The sequence below is a fragment of the Fringilla coelebs genome, assembly GCF_963513975.1.
Source record: "Fringilla coelebs genome assembly, chromosome: 1".
In the NCBI taxonomy this organism is placed as follows: Eukaryota; Metazoa; Chordata; class Aves; order Passeriformes; family Fringillidae; genus Fringilla; species Fringilla coelebs.
Genome location: NC_140028.1, coordinates 20,731,073 through 20,756,071, shown reverse-complemented (window position 1 = coordinate 20,756,071; position 24,999 = coordinate 20,731,073). Strand labels below are relative to the sequence as shown.

At 36.6% G+C, this 24,999-nt stretch overlaps 1 protein-coding gene across 18 annotated transcripts in view; it reads left to right on the top strand.

Moving 5' to 3' along the window:
• RIMS2 (regulating synaptic membrane exocytosis 2) overlaps positions 1-24,999 on the top strand; it is a gene marked incomplete at both ends in the record, with an annotated part of 444,787 nt that overhangs the window by 357,652 nt on the left and 62,136 nt on the right. For 2 of the 18 annotated variants that reach the window (XM_084219769.1, XM_084219759.1), the window contains 3 exons: positions 618-718; positions 20,218-20,390; positions 21,374-21,610. The exons of 15 other annotated variants lie outside the window; for them this stretch is intronic. In XM_084219769.1, the coding sequence (XP_084075895.1) occupies positions 618-718; positions 20,218-20,390; positions 21,374-21,610 (511 nt within the window). The remainder of the gene's footprint in view (positions 1-617; positions 719-20,217; positions 20,391-21,373; positions 21,611-24,999) is intronic. One more of the 18 variants, XM_084219775.1, reaches the window with a different exon arrangement.

Below are 24,999 nucleotides of genomic sequence, written 5' to 3'. Positions count from 1 at the left end.
AAGATGAGTGAATCCTGGAACTGTTCTTGAAGCTGTTTCATTAGAATGTAATACAGTGATGCCACTGGGTGGCTCTTTAAGATTCCTTTAGTCATTCTTTGAATTTTTTGAGCATACTAAGAATATACTCAAGTAGTAAATGAAAGGTCTGCTAGTCCTTGGCTGTTACTTGATTATTAATTTGATATGTCAGACTATGATAAATGCAGAACCAGAATCTCTACCCAAAATAAGCAGGTTATCTTTGCATTCCTCCTTATTAAATAAAAGACTCAATTTCTCTTGAATATTCTTAAAATAGTAAAATTATATTCCGTGGAAACACTGTGTTTCATTTATATTGAGTTTTTTTCACAAAGTTGGCTTCATTCGAATTGTGTAGATAATACAACACATTAAGATTCTGCTGAAATACTTGTCTGCTATTTTCCTCCTGTTACAACTTTTTGGATTTCTGCAAAATTATAATTCAGGAACTAAAATTACATGCACGGAACTTTAGTAAATCAAATTTCATCTCTTTCTGTTAAAACTTCCATGAGCATAATTTTAACCTTGAAAATGATGACTGCTTGTGTATTTATTTTCTTTTTTTCCTTCTGTTTTTAACTTAACAGGTGCACTGGATGTAGAAGAAAGGAATCGCCAAATGAAATTGAGCAAGTACAAACAGGTAGCAGGATCAGATTCCAGGCTGGAACAAGATTATCATTCTAAGGCAAGGGAGTTTTGTTTTGAAAAGCAACAAAATATGCTAAACTGAAATATACAACATCCTATTAGAAAGTAATAGATGAGTGCCAGGTTGTTTCTTCAGTAAAAGTTTCTTATGTGTCTATAATAAAATTTTGGAAATGTGCAGCGAAACTCTTAACACACAGTGTTCTTGATTATTAAAATTTAAGAAGGATAAGTTAAAGCAAATGCAAGAAGCAATGTAATTGTCTATCAGAATGAACAATAGTGCCATGATTTAAAAACTCAGAGAAGGAAAAAAGATGTTTATTGCGTGACAGATGGCATGAGAGCTATTGAAACTTGTTCATGGCTTTCATATAGTTGAACAGAGAGTTATCTTGATCTATTAAAAACTGGAAGATGCAGTGTTACTTAGTTTAATAGTGGCTTTTTAGCACTTGGAAAAGTACTTTATACACTAGCAAAAGCTTTTATCCCAGCTGTGGCAGATTGCCAAGAATCTGAATATCTACATAGTAGTATAACCTTAAATATACTATCCAAAATTTCCTGCTATCTGGAACAGGGTCATGTCATATAGAGTATGTTAATTAAAATAATCAAGATATTTTCAATTTAAATTTCTATTATGCAAAAATAATTTAGTGTCCTCTAAAAGACTTCATTAATTGAGGTCGCGTTTTAAGTGGAAAACACGAGACTTCTGACCTATAAAATTTGGCTGAGGAAAAGATATCTGGTTTAGACTTTTATTTCCATGTTGTTTTTCCTTACTGCCAGGACTGGCAAAGCTACTGTAAAATGAGACATTTAGTATTTGAATGCAAATAAACCATCAAATTTATTAATTATTAATTATTTACTATTATTATAGTTATTTGTTTTGCACTTAATTTAGACTAATACACTTTATAATTGCTTTCTAGAATATACATTTCAGTGTGGGAAAATAGAAGCGCTTTAGCAAAGTCCATTTCCAATTGGAAAGCCCTACTAATGAAAATAGATTTGACAAAACCAAGACCATGAAAATGGCTTGAGATACTTTAAAACTCTGTAGATGTGCTGCATGGTTATTTGGGTATTTTGCAAATGTAGTTTTAACTGCACATGGCATAGGAATGTTTATTAACATGTAAGAGGGACTTGGATGCTGTCGTGTTCAGCTGTGTTTTTATTTTGACACTCATGGAAAGCGTTTCTCCATTGTTGGCTTTGAAAGGTGTTGCCTTTGAGAGATGAGCGTAATACTGTGAGTGGGCCTTGACCTAAGTGTTGTGATTGTATGTACCACAAAAATATGGCTTTATGTATTGTATGTACAACCAGACCTAATATGCTGATTTTCCTGCTCCCTCAATGCTTAACTGAACTTGGAGTCAGAAGTAGGACTGGTGCAGATTAAATTGGTTCTCATGTAAAGGAGACAGAACAAGACTACCTAAGGAAGTATTTACTACCCTTGTTTTTTCATTTCACCTACACCATACTATTGGGCATCACTCCACATCTTTTATCTTTTTAATTAAAGTTTTGCCTTCAGTATCATTGGAATGTATTAAAGAGGAAAATTATAAATGGAATTATTTGATGAATATGGTGGTTTATTTATTGCACACATCAATCAATGTCTCCAGAAATAAACAGTTAATTTATTCTTCTGCTTAAGTGTAGTTTCAGTACTTGAAAGTGAGTTATTTGTTCTATCAAAGTACATGTGGAACTAGACACTGAATATACACATATATGTAGTAATTCAACATACATTCTTAAAATTGTGTTGTTTCAAAGCCATGTGAGAACCATAAATCTCATAAGCCATATGAGATTTCTGTCTTCACTTTTTTACTACCACTGTTTCAATTCCCCTTAATTAAATTCCTATATTATCTAGAGACAGAAAACAAGTAAGTAAAATTTATCTACCTGGTTTCTACAAAAATTCTTTAGAAATCATTAAGTGGTACATGTATGTCAAATGCTGACTGTAATGTTCTGTACAGTGACTTTGATTTTTTTTAGACTTCTCAGGTGGCACAAGCATGCACTCATGAGTGCCATGCCTGAGAAAAATACCATTAACCAGGCATTAAGCCACATTCAGTAAAGCCAGCAAATAGAATTTTCTTTTACCTTTTCTATTTCCTTCTTTAAATGGAAGTCAACAGCTCAACAGCATCTTTATGTCCCTCTTGATTACTTTAACTTAAGAAAAAATATCCAATATCTTTCCTTGCTGAGAAGGCAAAAGCTATAAAAATAGAAGTTCTATTAAATATTGAAATATTAAAATTGGCACCCTGTGTTGTATCTCTCTAGTGTTTTTCTACCTCTGGAAGCCAGTACTAGAGGCTTTAGAGGAAGGTACATACCCTTCTGTGGTGCATAGTCATACATTAAGAAGTTTGTAGGAAAAGTTTAATTCCAGATCTCAGTTGAAGCTGCTGAAATATGAAATTGATTCCCCTTATATTTTTTTCCTCAGGATTGATAAAGATTGTATTTCTATTATTCTTATACATGCCTCATTATTTTTAGAACAATAATTGTTCTGCTTCCATAATATTTTGTATTCATTAGTTTGGTAGAAAGCAAAAGATATTTCCTTAAATAACTTCCTTCAGAAGCTGCTGAAGTGTGGTTTCAGGACAGACAATATGGAAAGCAAGTAATATATTAACTTTCATATAAATATTTACAGCTAAGCAGATAAAAGAAAAACATTGTAAGCACTAAGGATGAGGTAAATTAATTTCTGGTATTGGAACAACTATTTATTTCTGCTTATTGGGTATTAGTATACTTGTACTAAATAGGATATATACTAAAGTCTGAATTGCAGTGCTGGTAGAGGCTGACATAATGGAAAACCTGAATTATGGAAATAAAGAAAAAATGCTCAGTAGCACAGGAGTGTTCTACCAGAGGCAAAATTAGCCATTTACCATAGTGTGCCTCTGCAACCCCAGGCTGAAGTGTATAATTTCCCTCAAGAATCTTTCTGTGACTAGTTTATTGTTGTGCATAAGAGCTAAGCTTCCCAGTTCTAAATTGCTAAGCAAGATTTACTCTGAAGAGGGAAGGGCAAGATGGGAGCTGAGCAAGCCACAAGCTGGACTCACAGAGTTCACAATTTGTAGAGCTGGCTTTTGGAGTGACTTCCCAAACTACCTCATCAAACCTCCCTAAACCTCTCTGCCTTGATTCCTGCTTTTTACTCCCACCATTCTGGCAAACAAATTGGTAGTGCTGTGTTTGGTGAGCAGCATCTTCCTCTGGCCACTCCCACCAGTGCTCTGATACAGGAATTCCTGCTGACAAATTGAGGATGGAGGATGTGAGAAATCCTGTCATTCCTCTCTCCTTGCCCCTTGACTAGAACATGCACAGTGTATCAGCTGAGGAGAGTTAAAGAGCTTTGTTGTTACTAAATAAAAAAGAGAGAAGATGCTTCTGGTATAAAGAGCCCTTGAAATGTTTGCAATCAGTGTGAAATCAAGAGAGAATTCCATTAACTTGGGCTAATGTTACCCACTGCAGAGAAGTCTGGTCACTGATGTCAAACTAAAGGGAGCTAGATTTATGGCGTTGCAGCAGTGAAAAACGATGGCTTTCTTTAGGAACAAGGGTAAAACAGAGACTGACAACTAGCTGACACAAATTTAAGCCTCTATGTATCTTGAGACTTGTTTTATTTGTTTTATTAGGAAAAAAATAATGACCTACAAAAAGGCAGAGAAATCCGGTTACATAATATAGCAATTAGTAATAGTCAGTAATGTAGTAATTAGCAATAGAGTCTGTAGGTGCAACAAGGAATAAAGTTGGGATAAAAGAGGTAAAAGAGCAGATAAAAACTTGATTTTTTTTTGCTGATCAAGCTTATTTAACCAAATGTAGAAAAGATTGCATCAAATACAGAATAACACAGAACATCAAAGAGGATTTCCTAACTCCACCTGTAATAATTCATATGGATTATAAGACTGAATCTTTCTGCATCATCAGATATATGTAAAGCTGCATTTCCTGATAATCAATAAGCACAATTCAAGTTTTAGATACAAGCATAATTCTCTGTGTTTGGTGTAGGAGAATAGTACTATCAGGCATACCAGCATGCTAGTTTGTGATCTTCTAGCCTGATAACAAGACCAAGACAAATCAAACCGTGGAAAAGAAGAGTCAAGCATGTGTTTAGCTTTTTGAGTAGTGTAGATGCAGCATGCAGACACAGAACAGCTGCAGCTCTTCAGAACGAGACACTTTGATTCAGCAGTGAATCAAGTACAAACTTAGGGGATTTCTGGGTGAGAGAATGTGAAAAAGGTAAGATCTGGAGGTGGAAGAGGCTGAATTTGAACGCCTCAGAAGCAGATCTTAATTGTAAGGTCTTGTAAAGTGCAAAAGCACTGCCAAGAGTTGCCTTTTCTCTCTGAAACCTGCAGTAAGTAGTTTTGCCATGGGTACAGCTACATGTAGGATCCTTTGACCTTTGCTGTCAATTGAAAGATTTAATATAATGGTGTTTTGGGAATCCCGTTGTCTCCTCCTTTAAAATCAAAGCAGAGCAGTGCACAGAACAGCAAAGAGTGCTAGCAGAAGCCCTTGCCACCTTTCTTCTTTAAATGCTTGTGGAGAAGGGAGTTAAACAAACATTCAACTAAAGGGACGTTGGGAACTTTGATATTTGGCTGCATATAAGCTGTATTTGATTTGTATTGGTTTTATATTGACAACTGTTTCAGAGTTCTTGGAGGATCATGAGATGCCCAGTAATAATTTGATAATTTATAATAATTATGACTATACCTCTTTGATCTATAATTGTTTCTTACAACTGATGCTGTTAAGGATGTAATTAGAACTATTCAAAATACTAAATACAAAATTGAGGCGATTTAGATATCCATATGCCCTCAAAGCAGTTAATAAATTGTTTTGTATATACTTCTTTTTAATATACCAGTTTAAATTTTAAAATTTTAAGTCTGAATGAAACGTGGAAAAACAAAATAATTCTAAAGGAGCTGTGCTGAAGAACAGTTAAGCAAAGACTGACACAGATAAGACTATACACAAATATTCAGTGCATCAGATTTCTGTAGAAGGCCCATACAGCTAAGGGCCTTGCCAGCAGAATTTGGTAGGCTTACACACACAGGGAATAGCCCTCTGTAGTTCCCTGCACCTTCCCATTGCCCACCCCTGCACCACTGAGCTCTTGTCTTCAGAAAATAAACCAAACACCAATTAGACCAACTGAGAACTTCCCAGGCGAGGAAATATTCTACTTATTGCCCGTTCCATGGCTTTTACTCTTTCCTGTGGACTAATGAGTATTGTTCTTTGGGCCAGAAACTTGGCAGCTCTCCCAGCTGGTCTGGAGGGACAGGTCCTGGCACTGCCACCAGCCTGTGGGTGCTCAGCTCATCTAATCCATCACTCGTGTGTGTGTGTGATCTGTAATGGATTTTGCTGGTCAGTGGCAGAGAGTCTCTCTGGCCCATAGTGCTGGTAGCATTTATATTTTCAATCAAGTATTTAATTGTATTTTTAATATAATTTTTTTTTGGAATTGCTGAAATGGAGGTTCTGGTTTCTATAAGTACAGGATTTAAAGCTCAATTTGAGTTTAAGACTTCAAAATATATCTAGATGAAACGGATTCAGGATTCTAGAATTGAACTCTATATATATGCTAATGTAGAAAATACCTCTTCTTTAATTTCTATTTTTATCAAACTGTATTTTGCTGATGTGTTAGAATTCATTTAGTGACTTTGAATATAGATATGGGTTGCTGTGATTTCTAGTATTTTCTTCTTCACTAAAAGGTGTGCAAACTCTTAGAAAGTATTTCTGCTGTCATTTTTCTTTTTGATTAAATTCAAGCACTATTTTATTTATTTTGGCTTTGATAATTTTTCAATTATTTTTTTAATTTTGGTTATCCATGTCTCTATCTGAAATTCGGGGTATTTTTAAATGTAATACTGTGATTAACAAAAATACTGCATTCACATATGGTGATTGTGGCTGAAATTTAAACATCTGAAAGGAGACTGATACTGGCTGTCTTTAGCTGTTGACAGGTACTTTCTGTTAGTCACATTTTCTTCGATTTTTTTGTAAGCTTCTATTGGTAATCATGTTTAGAAAGAAGAGGTTAAATACATTATACAGTGTTATTGAAGTACCTTATAACTTTACAAGGAATTTCAAAGAGAAAAAATGACCCCAAAATTAAAAAAGCAAAACCATAATTTTATTTTGGCTCTGAATTTTCATTAGTTATAGGAGTCTGCTAGGGAAAAAAACCGGCTTTTCTATCGCAGAGAATTTGGTTTCCATTAAAAAAAGCGCAAATTCTAAGTGTAACACAGTCCTGCATTTTATAGTGATGAGTTACATATTCTTTTGCAAAGAGCAAGTATTTTCTAGAAGAAAAGGGTTTTAGTAAGCACATATATATATATCTAATATACAGCAAAATTTATATCAAAAGTATTCTGCAAAAGCCAGGTTCAGGTAAACATGGTAACCATTCCATTAATAACCACATTTTAAACTCACCTGGGAGATGTTTTGATCAATTTCATCCAGAGCAATCACTGCAATCTATTTTAAGTCCTTTGATAATTTTTATAATAGAATGTGTTTTCCTTTCTGAATGGCTTTGTATAGACAAGTGAATTGCTAAACTGTTAGTCTTTTGGTTCAAAGCCATTGTCTTTTCATAGTAAACTGAATTATTTCTGTGTAGAGTTTTTATCTGAATTTAAGCTGTAAAGTTCCAAGATGCTATTGAACTAAGTGGCAATTAGTGTGCAAAATACTGTGACTATGCTTGAATGAATTATTTAAGTTGTTCTGAAACTGATATGCTGATAATATGTGAAAAAATCTACAGGAAAAAAAAAGAAAAAAATTAACTAGGAAATATGTATTTAATATCTGGGTGCCAAGGTGTGGGATTCAAAAATAGAGAACATATGAAGTTAATTGAATCGCTGCAACAATCAGGGAACTCTAAGAAATTGGAATAATAATCTGTGATAACATTTATCACACCAGTTTGTGCTACTTAATTCTGTGCCATGCAAATATGTACAAAAAAGTCATTATTCACATTTGAAATACAAAAGAGCAGTGGCTCCATGATGGAAAGAGGTTTGCTAGATCAATCTGCCAGACTGCTGACCTCGAAAAATCAAGGAAAATGTGGCACATACTTAAGAGGGAGAGACCTGAAATCTCAGTGCAGGGCTTGCATGGAGCCTGCTTAAATGTGTAGTATTCAAAATGAGCCATGGAATCATAGAATGGCCTGAGTTGGAAAGGACCTTAAAGGTCATCTGCTTCCTCTCCCCCTGCTTTTGGCAGGGACACCTTCCACTAGACCAGGCTGCTCAAAGCTCCACCCAGCCATGTCTTGATCTTTTCCATGCATGGGGCATCCAAAATTTCTCTGGGCTACCTGTTCCAGTGCCTCACCACCCTCACAGTAAAGAATTTCTATCTAATATCTTATCTATTCTTTCAGTTTAAAGCCATTACCCCTCTCATTCTATCACTACAGGCTCTTGTAGAAAAATCCTCTATCATTTTTTACTGAAGGTGTCTGTAAGGTCTTCCTGGAGCCTTCTCTTCTCCAAACTGAAGAAGCAGGACCTTTGTCTGCTTCACAGAGGGTGGCTCAGAAGGGACAGAGCACTGTCAGATTTGCAGGCAGGAATGCTGGCTGCCCCCTAACCTCACACCCCTCCTGCCCTGCCCAGCTCCAGGAGGTGCTCCTGGGACAGCTGCTCCTCTGGTTTAGCTGAGCACACCTTAGAAGAAGGATTTGCCCAGAGTTTATTGTTATAATTTGTAACTCTGGCTATAATAATGTTTTAGTGGTGTGGATGTTTTATTCACATCTGGGAATGTGAATTTATTAAATAGGTTGATTTTCTTTGATAGCAACCCCAAAATTATCAATGAAAATTTAACCAGCTTATCAACTTTTTTCCCAAGCAATAGGTTTGTGATTTTGAGGAATTTTTGCCAGCTGTTACACAGGAAAGAATGCTATGGGTGTGTGTCTATCAAATTTCTCTGTTGATTTCTGATTCTAATTTTAGTAAGTACCTTAATTACCTAAACTCTTACAGTTATTTTTCATGAATATAACTGTGGCTTCAAGCACCTGTACTGCAAGTAGCTCATATGAAGGATTTAGAGAGATGTACCACAGAGCCATTACTCTGAAAAAAGTGGTTCTGCACAATGGAGCTAATCAAAGTAGGGTCAGGACCTTGTAGTCTCAGCATTGGGAGGGTTTTGTAAAACCTCAATGCCTTCAACAGCACTCACAGGGAGAATGTTACTAAGACATGAAACTACCTCTGTGTCCTTTCTAACCTGTGATATTTTTTACTGTTGTTTCTGGGAAGTAAAGGCTTTGCTTACAAGAGCTAGTATTGTTTAGTGCTAGGAAACAGAATATTTTCTTTAGTAATTTATCAGGAGGAGTGTTATCCTTCTTCTGCAGATGGAAATCATTGTTTTACCAGAGATTTCACTGATAGTCTGGAGTCAGTGAATAGTAGCAGGAAATAACACAATTTTGTCTGAGGTTCTGCTTGTTCTATCACAGTAAAATTATTCTGATGTATCTTTTTTCTTCAAACTGTGTAAAATCCTTGAAGGATGTTATATTTGTTGCATCATATAGAGCATCTTAGATACATTAATTTCAGAGAAGCAGGATGCATAATTCGGTTTCTGCTCTCTCTTGAGTGACATATGCCACCAGGTAAAAAACAATTCTGGTGGTTTGCATAGTTCTGCAGTTTAACCTGAAACTGCTAGCTAATTAATAATCTCTGAACTTTAATTAGCATCTGATTTTCTATTTAAAAAATTCAAAACACTGTGATATAGAGTTCTGTAAGTAAGGGACAAAACCTTAAGTTCATTTCTGGATGATTCTGAGTTTCAAGACTTGAAAAGAAGCAGATTGGGTGATATTTAGTAGCCATTTTAAAATGTTTCCTTTACCTCATCTAAGCTAGTTTCTAGTCACATAAATTTGGGAAATGTTAGGCTAATTCTATTCTTAGGAATCATTTATAAAAAGAAAATAACTTCAAGATCTGAAGTTATTCTAAGAATTCATAGACATGAAAGATCTTCAAAAATGTTTACAGAAGTTTTGATCTCAGAATAGTTCTAGTCTAAGTACCTGTCTTCTGAAATGAACTAAATTCCTCGTGTGGTTTCAATTGATATTTTTAATTGTTTCTTTTCTGCAAATGTTATGTATTATTGCCCTACTGTTTCAGTGATTTCTGTGGTGAGGATGAAATTGTAAATAATATTAATAGATGTTGCATGTTTTCAGTAAAAGTGAACTCAGATTAAGCAAAGGTAAATCACAGCATTTAAAATGAGATATGGGAGACATAAGTAGTAAATGTTTTCTAATTACTCCCTCAAAGACAATGACTGAGAAAAAAAGAGACTTCAGTTTTTCTGATCTGTAGGAGCAGTTTGCTTGCTCAGGATCTCCCTGCAGCATTTTTTTTTCCCAATTGCAATAAAACAAGAATAAAGCTGCTGAGGATATATGTTTTAGGGAAAATAAAGTTTTCTAAGCAGTATTTCTTGTTTATGGATTGACAAGGAAATGATGGTATCTATATCCTGCAGATTTGTTCCTCCTTTAGCTTGACATGAATCAGCAGAAAATTTTCAGGGAAGTTATCAGCTGAGCTTAAATTTTCTTATTGTGCAGAGATTTTCCAAGATGCATCCTAATAATTAGTGAAAACAAAACATTAAGAAAGAAGCTTATGTCACATCCCCTCAAATCATGCTTGATTTTACAGGCTCTCCTCTGATATCTATGGATTTAAGGACTGGGAAAGTGAAATCATAGATGTATAAAGATATATTTATATCCTGGTTTTGAACAATTGTGGCCTTAGGCACTTCTGCTTCCAGGAATAAGCACTCACCAGATGGCCATGTGTCAATCCAGCTGTTCTCTTCAGCATGAATTCTTTTGAAGGTGCTGTGTCCCAGGACAAATTTGGTGAAAGACATATTAAATGTTACATAATGAAGGTAGAATTAAGGGGAAAGTTCTTATTTCTGTTCTTAAGCCACCAGGTATGCTGAAATAGTTAACAGGCTTTTGGGTTGAAATAAAGTGTAATGAAATAGAAATTCTGTGATAAGAAAAGATGGTTGCCTTGCCATCTTTTTATTTTATTTGTACTTGTTTTTGTGAGACCAAAGGACTGAAATCAAATTATGGAAATAAGGTTTAAAATCCAGGTTAATGTATTATAAAATGCATAAACTGCAGATGATTTGATGTCCTAGCTTGCATTTGCAAAGTAACATCTCAGAAAAGCCCAAATTAGGTAGAACAACCATAGACAAAAGAGGTTTTTTTAAAACAGGAATTCTGCCTTGTTACTCTCTTTAAAAAAAAAGCTGTTGACTGCATTCCAGGACTAGATGAAGTGCAAAAGATTTTGAGTGCAGTGGTGGCAGAAATGGCACGTGAACCACTTGAGGAATGGAAACAAGTACAGGAAGCATGCTTTGATTCATTTTATCCAATGTGAGTAGGATGTACTAGTGTTAGAAGACCAATAAGGAGCAGAAAAAACAGAGTTATCACTCACACTGGACCCATTAAGCAAGTGTATGCTCACCAGGCTGCCCTACAAACATTCTGAAGTTCAACAGGAGTTAAAGTACTGGAGATATTGTTAAATGTAATTGCACAGTAAATTGAGCTGTCCCTGGATACCTGTCTTTTGCAATTGCCCTGACTTGAACAGCCCACACTTTTTACAGTGAACTGCATCCATGATGATTCATCTTCAGGAGTCTTGACATAGTGCTGTGGATTGCTAAAGGATTGCTGGGGTCTGTTTTAAATAAATTTTCTGCCTTCTGTGTAAGACAGAATAGTTAATGTGTGGCAGTCAAAAAGATTTGGGGAAATGTGAGAAGATGTACTTTAGGGTTTATTACCCACCATCACCTAGCCAGACCCATTTCTCTAAAGTAAACTTGGTGACTGACTTTGCCCTGTTTTAAATAGCAGTTAAAATTCTGGTGGAGATCAGCAATATGAAAGGGAAATTGGATTGTAAATGTTCCAAAGAAATCGCTGTAAGATTTTTGGTTCACTTTCCATTTTGTATACTTTTCTGAATTCCTTTCTCATGGAAAAGGGGAGTGATTATTGGATATCCTAATACCCTTAATTATGATTGCAAGGTTTTTCCTTTGAAGCTCTTATTTGTTCCCCTCCATATTAGGTAGACTCATATTTCTTCAAGATCTTGGCTTTTTTTCAAAAACTGTTGGGAATATTTTAGCTAGAGAAATGCATTCTGTGGTTCAATTATAATTTGCTACAAGGCATCAGCTCTTGTAACAAGATGAAGTTCATCCACAGGGCACATAAGATTTTCTTTTCCTTGCAGCTTATATGTCAATTGTAGCTGTTTCATCCTATCCATGTGCTGTACCTGGGTCTCTCTTTTGCCTCAATTAATCTGTCAGAATCAACTTTATTATTCCAGCTGTGAAAACTCCTCCTAAACATCTCAATTACCCTGATAAATAATAGAAAGCAGTTACCTTCACTTTTAAAGATGATGTCTGGTTATCTGGTAGATGAGGCATACCACCAAAGGGGTCCATGGTATTGCTATGTTGTTGAGTCCAATGCTTCAGTTATGTTTATTATTTGATGTAAAAGCTCTCTCTATGTGTAATTATTTTAAGGTAGCTTTTGATGAGATATTATGAGACACCTGCTTGGCCATCAAAACCCCTACATTTCACTCCAATATGCAACACATCTTAGATTGCCTTTTAAGAATTTTTTGTGGTGATGATTATAATTATTCCTCTCTTGACTTATTTGTATTTACTTTATCTTAAACAAGAGTTTTTCACCCTCTGTGTTTCTCAAAGATGAGATGGAATTTTAAACAATGACTTTGTGATTTTGAACAGTCTGTAATAATGTGGTAACTTTATATATACCAGCAGAAAGTTTGCAGTTCTCTCTCCTTTCAAATTTTTTAAAATTTGGTCCTGACATAAAGTAAGATTAAATAATAATATTTAGCTCCCTAGACTAGATAAAAATATATTTGTAAATTAATCTGCATCAATAACAGCTTGATTTCAGAACAGGTATTAGTGCAGTTGAAATTAGAGGTTGCCTTGATATTCCAAAAGTCATATTGTATGAAAAAAACCCATGAGAGAAAAAGGAACTTGGTGTTTGAAAATTACTGCAGGAATAAATTCTTTTGTAGGAAGACAAACTTGTTGGCAAGCTAATTTTCAAGCTCGCCTAAAGACACAAATAGTTAAGAGCTGCCTTAGTGCTTCCTACTTTACCAAATATTAACAGGGTCTGTAAGTTCTCTTGAAGTAATGCCAGAATATTTTCTAGTGCTCTCCTGTATTTATATAACATTAGACATTTTGAAAGTTCTTTAAAAAAATTACACCATGTGCAAACGTATGTGAAGCTGATGATTTTTTGTCTTTTGATTTGGCTTGCCTCTGGACTGCTTCCCTCTAGATTTCCAGTTGTCCCTAGGCACTGATATATTGGTGACTTCTCTATTACTTTTGCCCTTGAAGTTTTAACTTCAACTCCTGGATCACCCTGAGTAATTTGGGTTGGAAAGGACCTCAAAAGCTGTCTAGCCCAACCCTTAGCAGGAGTCCCAGGCAAGGTCAGTGTGGCATCCATAGAGGTTCCTCAGGGCTTTAGCTGGTCAGGTCATGAAAATATTCAAGGATCAAAACTGCACAGCTTCTCTGGGTAACTTGATCCCTTATTTCACTCTGCCTATGGTAAAAATGTGCCTTCTTATACCAGTCAGAGCTGCTGTGAATTGCTTGACGCTGTCTTTTTGACATTCTCCCCTGTATGACCTGATAAACTGCTCTTAGGTACTCCCACAGCCATCACTGCTCCAGTCAGAATGAGCCCAGCTTCCCAGCCAGCTTGGTGGCCTTCCAATAAACTTAATTTAGTTTATCGATGTCAGTGTTTCACTTTGGGTCTCAAAACTGCTTACAATATTCTAGATGCAGGCTAGTGACTGCTGAATAGAGGGGAATAATCTCTCTTCTTGTTCTACTTGTGCTCAAGTCAGTACAACCAAGGCTGCCCTTCTTTCCTGCAAAGGCCCACTGCTGACTCAATCTTTTTCATTGTTGTTTTCCTTCCCTAATTTAGCAGTAGGATGCTATTTGCAGCATTGCTTAGTTCTATAGCGAAATCAGGTTTTAGGAACTCTGTAAGACTGCATATGTGAGTATTGGTTAGTGAAACTGATGAATGGATGATACCACACTACAAAGGAAAGGATGTAAAAGCTTTTGAAGAAAGTTTTTTTTCACATGTTCAATAGAAATATGAATGTTCCTTTTTATTGATGCTTTAGTTGGTGGTCTAAATTTATTGGAAATTCTGATGGTTTAGAAGGTGGGTTTTGCAAATTGGATTACAGTCAGTTCTTTTTATTCAAGGTAGAAGTGGATTGGAAAGTTTTTACTGAGGAAAAAAAACTATTGCGTAAGGAATGGGAGTGATGGGTGAATGTATAGAGAACCACTGTGCATCCAGCTAGATTTACTGGTCCAGGCACTGTGCTGCTCAGAAGTAGCAACACCATAGCTCTCTCCTTTATGTTAGTGCAAAGCAAGAATGCCAATGGAGGTGCACAGGGCCAGGCTCAGGAGATCAGAGGGTGCTGAATACAAAGCAAGAACTGGGTGAAGGGAGAACAGTTGGTACAATGCCAATGTGGCTAATCAGGAGAAAATTATAGGGTTAAAAAAGTAGGATCCAAGAATTAGAAATAAAAAAAAGGAAGATATAATAAGATCCAGGACTACAAAGCAGAAGACAGGATCAGCAGCCAAGAATGAGTCCAAGGTAGACTGGCTGCAGCTCCATATTGAGAAACCCAGGGCAACTGTGGATCTCATTATATACCTAACATCTAATGCAAGAGCAGAGTAAGAATTAATCTCCTGAGGGACTGCTGTGTGCCGTGTGATAGCTAAAGCAGAACTGGCAAAGGCAGACCTGGCTGGCTGTACCTCAATTTTCTTGATCAATCTTGACAGGAGTGGCAAATATAAACACAGATTATTGTGCTGGCTATGTATGAATTACTTAAAAGGGCAGATTAATCATAGCCTTCATCTCGAGTTTGTGTGTATGCAAGCTAAAGATAAACATATGTACTCATCTGTATGTGGTATTTTGTAAAAATGTCTAAAATTTTTTCTTTATATAAATCTAATGGTATTGCTGTAATTGTTAGTAAGTATTTTGCTTTATTTTTAATGGCAGACTTCATTAGGCAGCCATTAACAAAAGTTTTAGAAAGAATCAAACAATCCAGTAACATTCATTCAAATCATGTGTGGTAATAACTAAAATTTGCAATGCCTTTAGAGGTTGTGAATTCACACCAAGAGGTATAGAACGTTTCTAATTGCTGTGCTCTGGCTGCTTGAGAGCTTTTGTTAGTGAGCCAAAGAACTATTGAAACAGTCCAGAATGGTTCTTTAATCTTCTGGTAGTAGCACAATAGACAATTGTCTGAAACATCTTCTCAACATTTCGATCACTGAAAACATTGACCAGATTTGTATGTCCCCATGTAAATTCTAGCAAATAAAACCTGATGAGTAGACTATAAAAAAGAAAAGATAATAAAATAGAAAGAAAGATGTTCAGAAATTTCAATTGTCTGGACAACTGCATGACTGTATAGTCCAAGATAGAAGACTGGTAACAATAGAGTAATGTAACATGAAACATTTTAAAACTCCTTTTGAACTAGAAGTTCCAAACCAATTTCTTTGCAGAAATAAGAGCATCAGTGTGAGAGAAGTTGCAGCTCTCTGTGTCCTGTCAGCCATTTACTGGTAGTTCACAAAGAGCTCTAAATGTATGCAGAGGTTTTTATATTAGAAAGCAGAGTAGGTATTTGTTTTTCAACTTTAATAATCATGAATTTTTCACTAAAGGACAGTAATCCCTTAAAGTTAAAAGGCATAGGTCCTAACACCTAACTGTCCTTTTGTTACATTCTCCAGCTGATTATTCTGCTAACACAGATAAAAATGCTTTTAGAAACTTTGGAATACTTGTTTGATAGAATCTGTAATAATGAAATTTTTCTCATTCTTCAACACTGCAAAATAGGACAAAACCATCTTACTATTAACATTTCAAAAGCAACTTTAAATCAATCCCTCTGCTCTCAGACTTCCCATTTTTGAAGCAGCTTGAAGAGGCTGGGTTGACTGCTTAATGGGTCACAAAGTCCAGAATATTGCCTTTATTATATGAGTCTTTATTGGGGTGGAAATGAAAATTTAACCATATTCCAACAATATTTCCAGCCTGGGGAAAGTCAGGAGATAATTTTCCTACTGTCGTGGCTGGCATTAAAAAAAAAAAAATAATCTGAAAGAAACCTTTTAGCTAATCTTTGTAGTGTGCAGGTACATTTCACCACACCCTGACCACCTGATTGTTCAACCCAGGGGAGGTGTGATGCTCATTACTGTCCTTGCACTTGTGTTTTCTGCTGAGGGATGTTGGAGCACCCAGGGTTGTTGCTGGAGCTGATGATGGGGATCAGTGGCCATGCTGATCCAGCCATGGGGACTGCAGATCCCTGTCAAAGTGCAGTCAGATGGTGCAAATCCAACAGCACAGGAAACAGGAACAGCACTGGAGAGGGATGGTGCAAATCCTGTTTTTCAGATATAATGGGGGAATAGCACTTGGTTAAAAATTACTTTTTCAGTCCAATCTTGTCATACAGCGGGTGACATTTAGGAAAAAAGGAAAGTGAAATATGGAGGAAAAAAGAAATTTGGATGTGAAATACATGAATATGTGATGCCTTGGGTCAACTTTTACCATGCAAAAGCTGAAAAAGCAGTAGCACAAAATTGAAAAAAAAAAGTTGCATTTTACAGTTGGACTATATGACATGAGGACTGAATGCTTTTGAAAATATCAATATTTGCACAGTGGAATTGCAATTTTAGTCTTGAGGCAGTCAGCAAAGGAGCACTTCAAAAGCTGCCTTGTATAGAGCTGCAATTTAAGAAACAAATTTGAAACTAAAGTGGCAGCATGGCTTCTCTCAGACAAGCAAAATGGTTCCTTTGGTCTTCTGTGCTGGAGTAACAGAAACACAAATGTGCAATATCCTACTGTAATCAGTTTCCTAAACAAAATTAAGTCAGCTATAAGGTTAAAAGTACACCTCAGCAGCAGAATAAAGGGTAACAGGAGCAGTTAATGAGTGAATATGAGGTATCTGAACTTTGTCCAGCAAGAAAGACAATTTAATTTCATTTACATTTAATTTACATTTCCTTGGTAGGAAGCTTTTTTGTATATATTAGAGCAGGTAACTGTAACTCAGACAAGGTACAAGAGGCTGCAACTGAGACATAGTATAAACAAAACCTTCAAAAAATATTGGATATTAAGACATTCTGATTTAATGAAAGGATCAATTAACTTTCCCAGTTTTAATCTTAAAACATCCTGAAGATGTAAAAGCCAAAAAATATTTCAGCGACATCTTTCTCAACAAAAAGCATTTCATAAGAAATACCTTTATGTACAACTGAGAAAAACAGACAAGGTAATAATTTGATGATCTTTTCCGCATTATATTTCTAAAATTATTTGCTTTTAAGTGCTTTTCTTGCCAAAACAATTCTCAGTCTTCACTATGTATCACTAGATTATTGCTATTGCACTGGCTAAAAAGAAAACCCAAACCAACACAGTAAGGTTTTGTTTTTAATTTATGGAAATGTCTGATTTCCTATATACACCACACTGCTATGTAGTTTAAAAACTGCCAAATGAAACAGAAAATCAAAACCACATATTTTTGACACTTTGTGTACTGCTGAATGACTCTAGAATAACTTTGTGCGATGCTGAGTCTGTTTGGCACTTTGTGTGTAGTTTAGAAGGGCTCATTTCCATGGACTGCTGGGCAAGCTCAGTGGAGGATCTGCAGGTCGAGTCCTGTTGTCCTACGAGTCACCACCCCTAATTGTCCATCCCCCAGCTGCAGTGGGATCAACAATCCCATCAATGGCTCACACGTGGTGCTGTGCTCCCCGAAGCAGAGCCACGCCAGCGGCGTGCCCAGCGCTGCGGGCAGCAGGAGCCCTGCTCACCCAGCCATCCACGTCCTGGCTGTCCCCTGGCTTGGGGGGCCAGTGGCAGAGTGGCCATGGCAGCACAGGGTTTGTCCCAGCAGTGGCATCTGCCCAGGGCTCAGTCTGTGCTGCAGGCCTGAGGGCAGCTCTGTGCTGCCTTTTCCATCCTGTGTGACTGATGGCAGCCCGTACACCAGGCTGTACTTCCCAGTCTTGGTAGCTTTAGGCTAAACCAGCAGAAACCACATTCATAACTTTGTCTTAAATGAAGAACCATCCTAGGGAAGGTTAGGTGGGAGGATAGGACTCAAGGCATGAACATTTCTCTAAGCAAAATTTTTTTTTATTTCTCTAAAGGGCTAAGTAGTTGCTCCTTTAAAATGACACTCCTTTAATTCTGGTATAATGTTCCACTATCTCTGATGATCAGGACAGCTGTTCAATCATTGCTTTTACATTCCCAATTGAATATATAAGTAAAAATATGCACTGTCTTCTTCATCAAGCAAAAACATTAATGTCATCAATAGAACCAGTCAGTAAATATTAAAAATTTTGAACATCATCATCACAGAGGTACTCTGAGTTTATGGGTGGCTAAGTTCACTATTATACTTAAAGGCTGGGAGGGACTTGGATCGTTGTTGATGAACACAAGTATGGTAAATTAGTACAGATCAAGAAGAATGATAAATATTGGCATAGAATGTGCAACCATTTTTGTTAGTGTGGAGTTATGGCTATGATTGGTCACTCTCTGCAGCAGATGTACAGTCTAACTTGCATGGGCATTTTCATCTTATTCATTTCCCTGTCTTAAAATGGGCAAAATAACTTACTATTTCTACATGTAAAAATAATTTCTGAGGAAAGGCACTGAAATGATATTTTGAAATCCTACTCAGATATATCTGTTTAGATATTGCACAGTCTTTCAGAATATTTCCCAGTGTAACATTCCTTGCAAGAGAACAGAAACAAATAATCTGTCTAGTTCACAAAGGACAGTTCTTCTAAATCTATGAAAAAGGGACCAATTTAACAGCTAAACCTGGACACCCTTCTCTTCTGCAGTACTACACAGATCTGCCATTTTACTTTACCATTTCTTTCCTACATGTGGCTGAGTACCATGTCGCTATCCCCAAGAGTTCAACAAGCCACTGATGTGTTAGGTAGATTATTTTTTTCCCATTGTGTTCTTACAGTCCTGTCTGTGCTGCTCTTTGTCTGTACTGCTCTGTATGGTCTTATTTCCAAAGAATCACCTGGTGATCATTGACAATACATCTTGAAGTACTATTTTCCTGAAAAAGTTACTAGTAGCAGCCCATCAGATTTCTGTATACACAGAAATGCCTGTATGTAAAGAGAAGGAAAAATATTTTTCTACTATTTACTATATTTGCATATAGTGCCATGCAGAGTGGCACAGATTTAACATTAATTTAGCACTAATGTGTAACAAGAACAAATATCCATTGTATTTTGGTCAGATCTAACCTGAATACTGCTGCAGGATACTGTCTGTGTTGTCTGGGCTTACTGCTGATCACCAGTTCCATGTTTGATATTACTGTTAACAAGCTCACAAGCTCAAATACCTTTGTGATCTTTTAGTTTCTGAGGCAAATGTATATTTTCCCTCCAAATCACCTCTAGTCCAGTCCCATCCTTTCAGACTCCCCAGCCCAGCAGTTCAGCAAGATGCGGGTTTGTTTGCGCAGCTGCAACATCACTTTGTCTTTTGATTTCATAAACTTATCTGTTTACTCAGAAAAGAAAAAAATTAACATTTGTCAGTTAGAAGTTCTTGTAAACAGGCTAGGCCCCAAAAGAGACTTGTACTTTATAGATAGCATGCAGCACATTCTGTCTCCTGTTTAATCTTTCATGAGCTCAGTAATCCTAGGCAAGTCACTAATCTCTCTGCTTTCCTTTCTGCACTGGTGAAACAGTTGTGGTAAGAATATCCCATGAGGGTTTAGATAGATGTCTTTTCTAAGCTTTGTGAAACTTTTGGACATGCTGGATATTTTGTACAAGTTGAAACTGAGGACCGGGATGGCAAAGCAGAGTAAAATTAATAGATACCAAGACCATAACTTCTATTCTGTATCAGGGAAAAACTTCATTTTAAAAGTTCAGGCAGCGTAGTGACAAAGGCAGTTTAGACAGCAGGAGGGACCAGGTGCCCAGCTGCTCTGTGGTGGCATGTCACAGCAATGCCATCTCTTTGTCCCTTTGCTCCTGCAGTACCGGCCGGGGCGGGATCCTCACCGAGGCTCGGACAACGTTTCCAACAAGTCCTCGGACAGCGATGTCAGCGACGTCTCGGCCGTGTCCCGGACCAGCAGCGCCTCCCGCTTCAGCAGCACCAGCTACATGTCCGTGCAGTCAGAGCGCCCAAGGGGAAACAAGAAGATAAGGTGAGCATCATGAGCCAAAGTGGCAGCCATAGCTGGGTAATTTTAGCAATGGAACACTTATCAATATTTGTGTTTGACATCAGCGCTTCGCCCAGAATGACATTTGTGGGGATTTTGCAAAATATTGGCTTAAATGTCTTTTTTATCTAATGCTTCTTGAAGTCTTCATGGAATTTGTTTTTAGCCAAGTTTTGTTGTCTTGGATTATCTAACAGACACTGAAATAACAAACATATGCTGTCAGCAAGCATTAGACACGCTTTCTGAAAACCATTTTGTGAAATATACTTAATATGGCTGAAAAGACAGTTTGACTCAAAAATTTGTGCCGGCAGAGACATCTTATTTTTCTTTTAACTAGAATGTTGAACTTTTATAGATGTATTATTTAACACTTACAGAGACCAATTCAGTTTATTTAATACTTACACTAGTCCAACTTAACTGTAGGTGTACAATCATGGAGCTGCTCTTCAACAAGGTGTACACTATGTATCTGTGACCAAAACACAGCATTTTCTTTGTCTGTACCCTCTGTGCACTCAGAAGAGCTTTGGGTTTCATTTGGAGCACAATGAAAGATAATTTTTCTAGAAGGTGTAACCCACCTCCATCACCTATAGTAATTCTCAGAAAATTGTCCTCTTTAAAGAAAGCATTTGCAAATTTAAGCATCTGCTCATATGAACATTGTTAGGACCACACTGTTTTTCTCACACATTTCTTTCTAAATGTGAGGTATTGCCATGAAAGTTTTATTTGAATAGGGACTAATGAAGAAAATGCTCCAAATCATTAGTGTAGGCATAGTGTAGGCTAGACTCCTAGCAAGCATGACTTACATTATATCTGCTTCCATCCTTTAGTTTTTATTTAATTTCTTTTGCATTTCCTTTCTTCATGCATGCTCTTCTCCTAACTTTAATTTATTCTTTTCTTTTTCCTTTTTGCATGCCTTTTTCAATTTTTGTTGACTTCAGAAGGACAAGGGATCTAGAGGGGAAAAAAGAGGGAGGGCTGGAAGGGGATGAACAAGATGAAGTATTTCCTGAGGAGGAAGAAAAAGAGGAGGAGGAGGATAAAACAAAAGAGCAAGAAATTAATGAAAAAGGGGAAGGGCAAGAGGTGACAGAGAACTGTGATAAGGAGGAGATCAAAGAATCAGGGCATGATGAGAAAGCTCAAGAAGACCAAGCTGAGGAAGGGAAAGAGGATGACAGGTAAAATGTATTTCTTTTTTATGTAGATCTAGTTTTTTTCCTGTACCAGCACCCTACTTGTCTTCCCTTTTTATTCCCTTTGCTTGCTTATTGCCTATGCTCTCTGCAGCTCTTTTTTTTTGTTTATTTTTGCTTTCAGTCATCATGCTTTCATATTTAATCAAGTTTCATTCTCAGCTTCAATGAACTTGTTCTGCATACCAAATGAGGCAGCACACCAACTTGACTCATTAATATGCATACAACTGCAGCATGTTATTTTTTAAATTAGTTTAGACTAAAGTTTGGGTTTGACTGCAATAAACAGTAGAAAATGTTATCCTCTTTATTAGATTTCCTACTTGAATTATTATTTAATGGAAAAAAGTTTTGTTGAATGAAAACTCAGCAATATCAAAATTACTTATATTTATGGCCATACTAAGGAAGAAAATTTGGATTCTTTTTTCAGTCCTCTTTGTGGTGCATAGTGATTGACAGTCAATGTGGATGAAGCAGTCTGCCTTTTTCCTTTTTTGTTCCATGTGAATAATTGTCAAGGATTGCTGTATTGTGGAAGGGTCATGCCCTTTAGCTGCTGTGTTGTATCCAGAAACATTGCAGCACAACTGGCTCTGGTTTTATCAGATAATATTCTAGAATTATACATTTTACTACAAATCCTTAAAACAATGTAACTGTCTGACTTTTTGTATTACAAAATCCATGTATGTCCCATTGAGAGAAATACAACATTCCTCTTTTCTTCATTAGAAAAAATGAGTTTCAGATTTGATGAATGTTCTGAACCCATTCTCAGTCACACAAGAATGATAGAAAATCTCAGAAAAAATACATTTTGTTTTAGCCTGACAATTCTGCACTACTTCTAGATAACTTAGTCCTGTAAAATTGTGCTCATATACATAAGGGTAAGCACAGAGCAATCCATGGAAATCCATTTTCTTTTCTTGCTACACACTTATACACGTATAAGTGTATATGTATATGCTTACATACATAACACACTCAAAACAAAGGGGTTCAAAGAGAGAATCAAAATGCCTGGTGTACAGTCTTGGCTGATATGAACTAACATAGCCATACTACTGCTTTTGTATATTGTGCCATGATTCCTTCACTCACATCTGTGCATTTTAGATTGTAGCAAAAACAGTTGTTTAGAACCAGCTGTCTTTGAGAGTGCCTTGGCATATGTGTTCCAGGGCCTGTTGTATGGTAGTGTGTGAAAGGATCATTTAAAGACCTTTTTCTCTTCCATTTCTCACTAATTTCCCAGTCTAATGGGTCTGAAAGTCTTGCCTTTCTAAAGCATGACTCTGTTCCAGGTTTCTAGATTTCCCTCAAGCTGGTCTTTAGCCAATATGCTGTCCCTCATAGAAAGTAAAGTCCTTTTTAAAGAACAGCTCCTTGTTTCCTGAGCCAGCTTGTTCTTCTGGTTGCTAGCTGCTCTCTGCCTTCAGGAAGAAGTGGCACAAGTCAGGAATCTCTATAAAGAAACAAGATATTAATAAGTGACTGTTGTGTAGTGACTTTTGTTTCTGTTAGATTTTGGCTCCCTTCATGGAAATCAGTCTCTAATATTATTTCCCCACGTTGCACATTTTGAATACTTTTAGTATGCAAGTTGTGAATGGGCAGAAAAGTTTATATTCACCTCTTTTACTATGGTAGAGTCAGTACTCATTTTTTAGCATTGTCTGCACTTTTTTCTAGGGTAAGAATGAAACAGAAAAGCCAGATTGATTCCTGGACAGGGGCAGCTATGGATATGTATACAGATTTATATACATGCATAGCTGTGTCTCATTAACATATTGAAATATTAGGACTTGTGTATTCAGTGGGCAAGCCCAAAGGCAGGATCAGTTTTTGAAAATTCAGTGCCTTCTGCTCATTTCTCTGGCAATTTTTAAAATGACAGACACTTGGAAATTTATAAGATAAGGGAATGACTTCAGCTTCCAAAAAATAATGTTTTCAGACACATCAGAAATATTAAAATTAACCACAGATATCAATAGGTATTTGAGAGACCCAGCAGAACAAAAGCGGCCAATTCTTCCTTGATTGAATAGTAGTAAATTTTCATGTAGTTCTTGAGATCTTGGGCATCAAGGAAAGTTATATTGCAGATGGGAATTTTCAAGATATTTTTTACTTCAGAGGAGCATCTGTAGTTGGACAGCAGCCACCTTTCCGCTGGGAGATCCTGTGGAATGCAGGGGCTGCTCACAATCACTCCATCATCAGACATTACCTTGTTAAGGACACCTCATGCCTCTTGATGTTACTGTGTTTATAGACTTCAGGAGCTATGGTAATAGTCCCACTAAGATCTTCAATCTGCTGAGATCCTGGGTGGGTTGAAATGATTGTAAACACAGACGCTCATCACTAATCCATCCCATGCCTATTTCACAGAGTACCTTGGCAAAATAAAAGGTGTTAGCTTTTGGAGCACTGGAGTACATTAAATCAGGAGGTTTTTTTGGCAGGAATAGTTGCAGCATCAGATTTTGCCTTAATTAAACCTTGTAAAACTAAACTTTGGCATATGCTTGACCTGTAGGGAAATCATAATTGGGTTCCTTCTCTGAAGTACACGTTAGCAAACAAAGGGTGGCTTGGAATGTTGAGTATTTATTATGTAGAGTTCACTGACCTTTTTTTCTTACTCCATCTCCTTGATAATCTCAGGGCCAAAAATAAAGGCTTCTTAGATATAATCTTTGATCATTAATACTTTTTATTGAAGGTAATCTGTTTAAGACTGCCCTAAATTTTATCCCTTCTTAATATTTTTTAAATATCAATCCCAAGCATTAATTCTGATAGTCACAGTAGTTTGTTTTACCATGTGAGTACACAGCAAATGTAGTGACAGAGCAGGATTTCACTGTTGAAATACAGTAGAAAAATGCAACTTCTCTTCCAAGCACACTGAGTCGAAATCATGAAATATCATGTGAGTCCAGAGGGGGAAGCACAGCAGAACAAAGAGATGTTCCAAAGGAGATAGGTACAACACAGTGTTGGGGACATCATGACAACAGACAAGGAATGCTAAGAGGAGAGTTGATGAGAGAGAATAAGGTGTCTTTGTGAATGTTTCTGGAGAGCTGTTTTCAAGCATTCAAGACAATGAGGATGAAACATGAGATACTTGCTAAAAATATATCAAGTGCATGAGGGGCAAGTTTGACAATCAGGAGTTGATCTTTCAGTCTTGAATGAGAGATGATAAATATGATAAGGAACAAGTGCCAAGATACTAGGAAATAAGGATGATTTATGTACAACTGTGTAAAAGAGAGTGTAACTTTTTACTGATATGTGGAGGAAGATGAGACAACCAGATCGAAAGGCTATGAAACTTACCTTTTCTC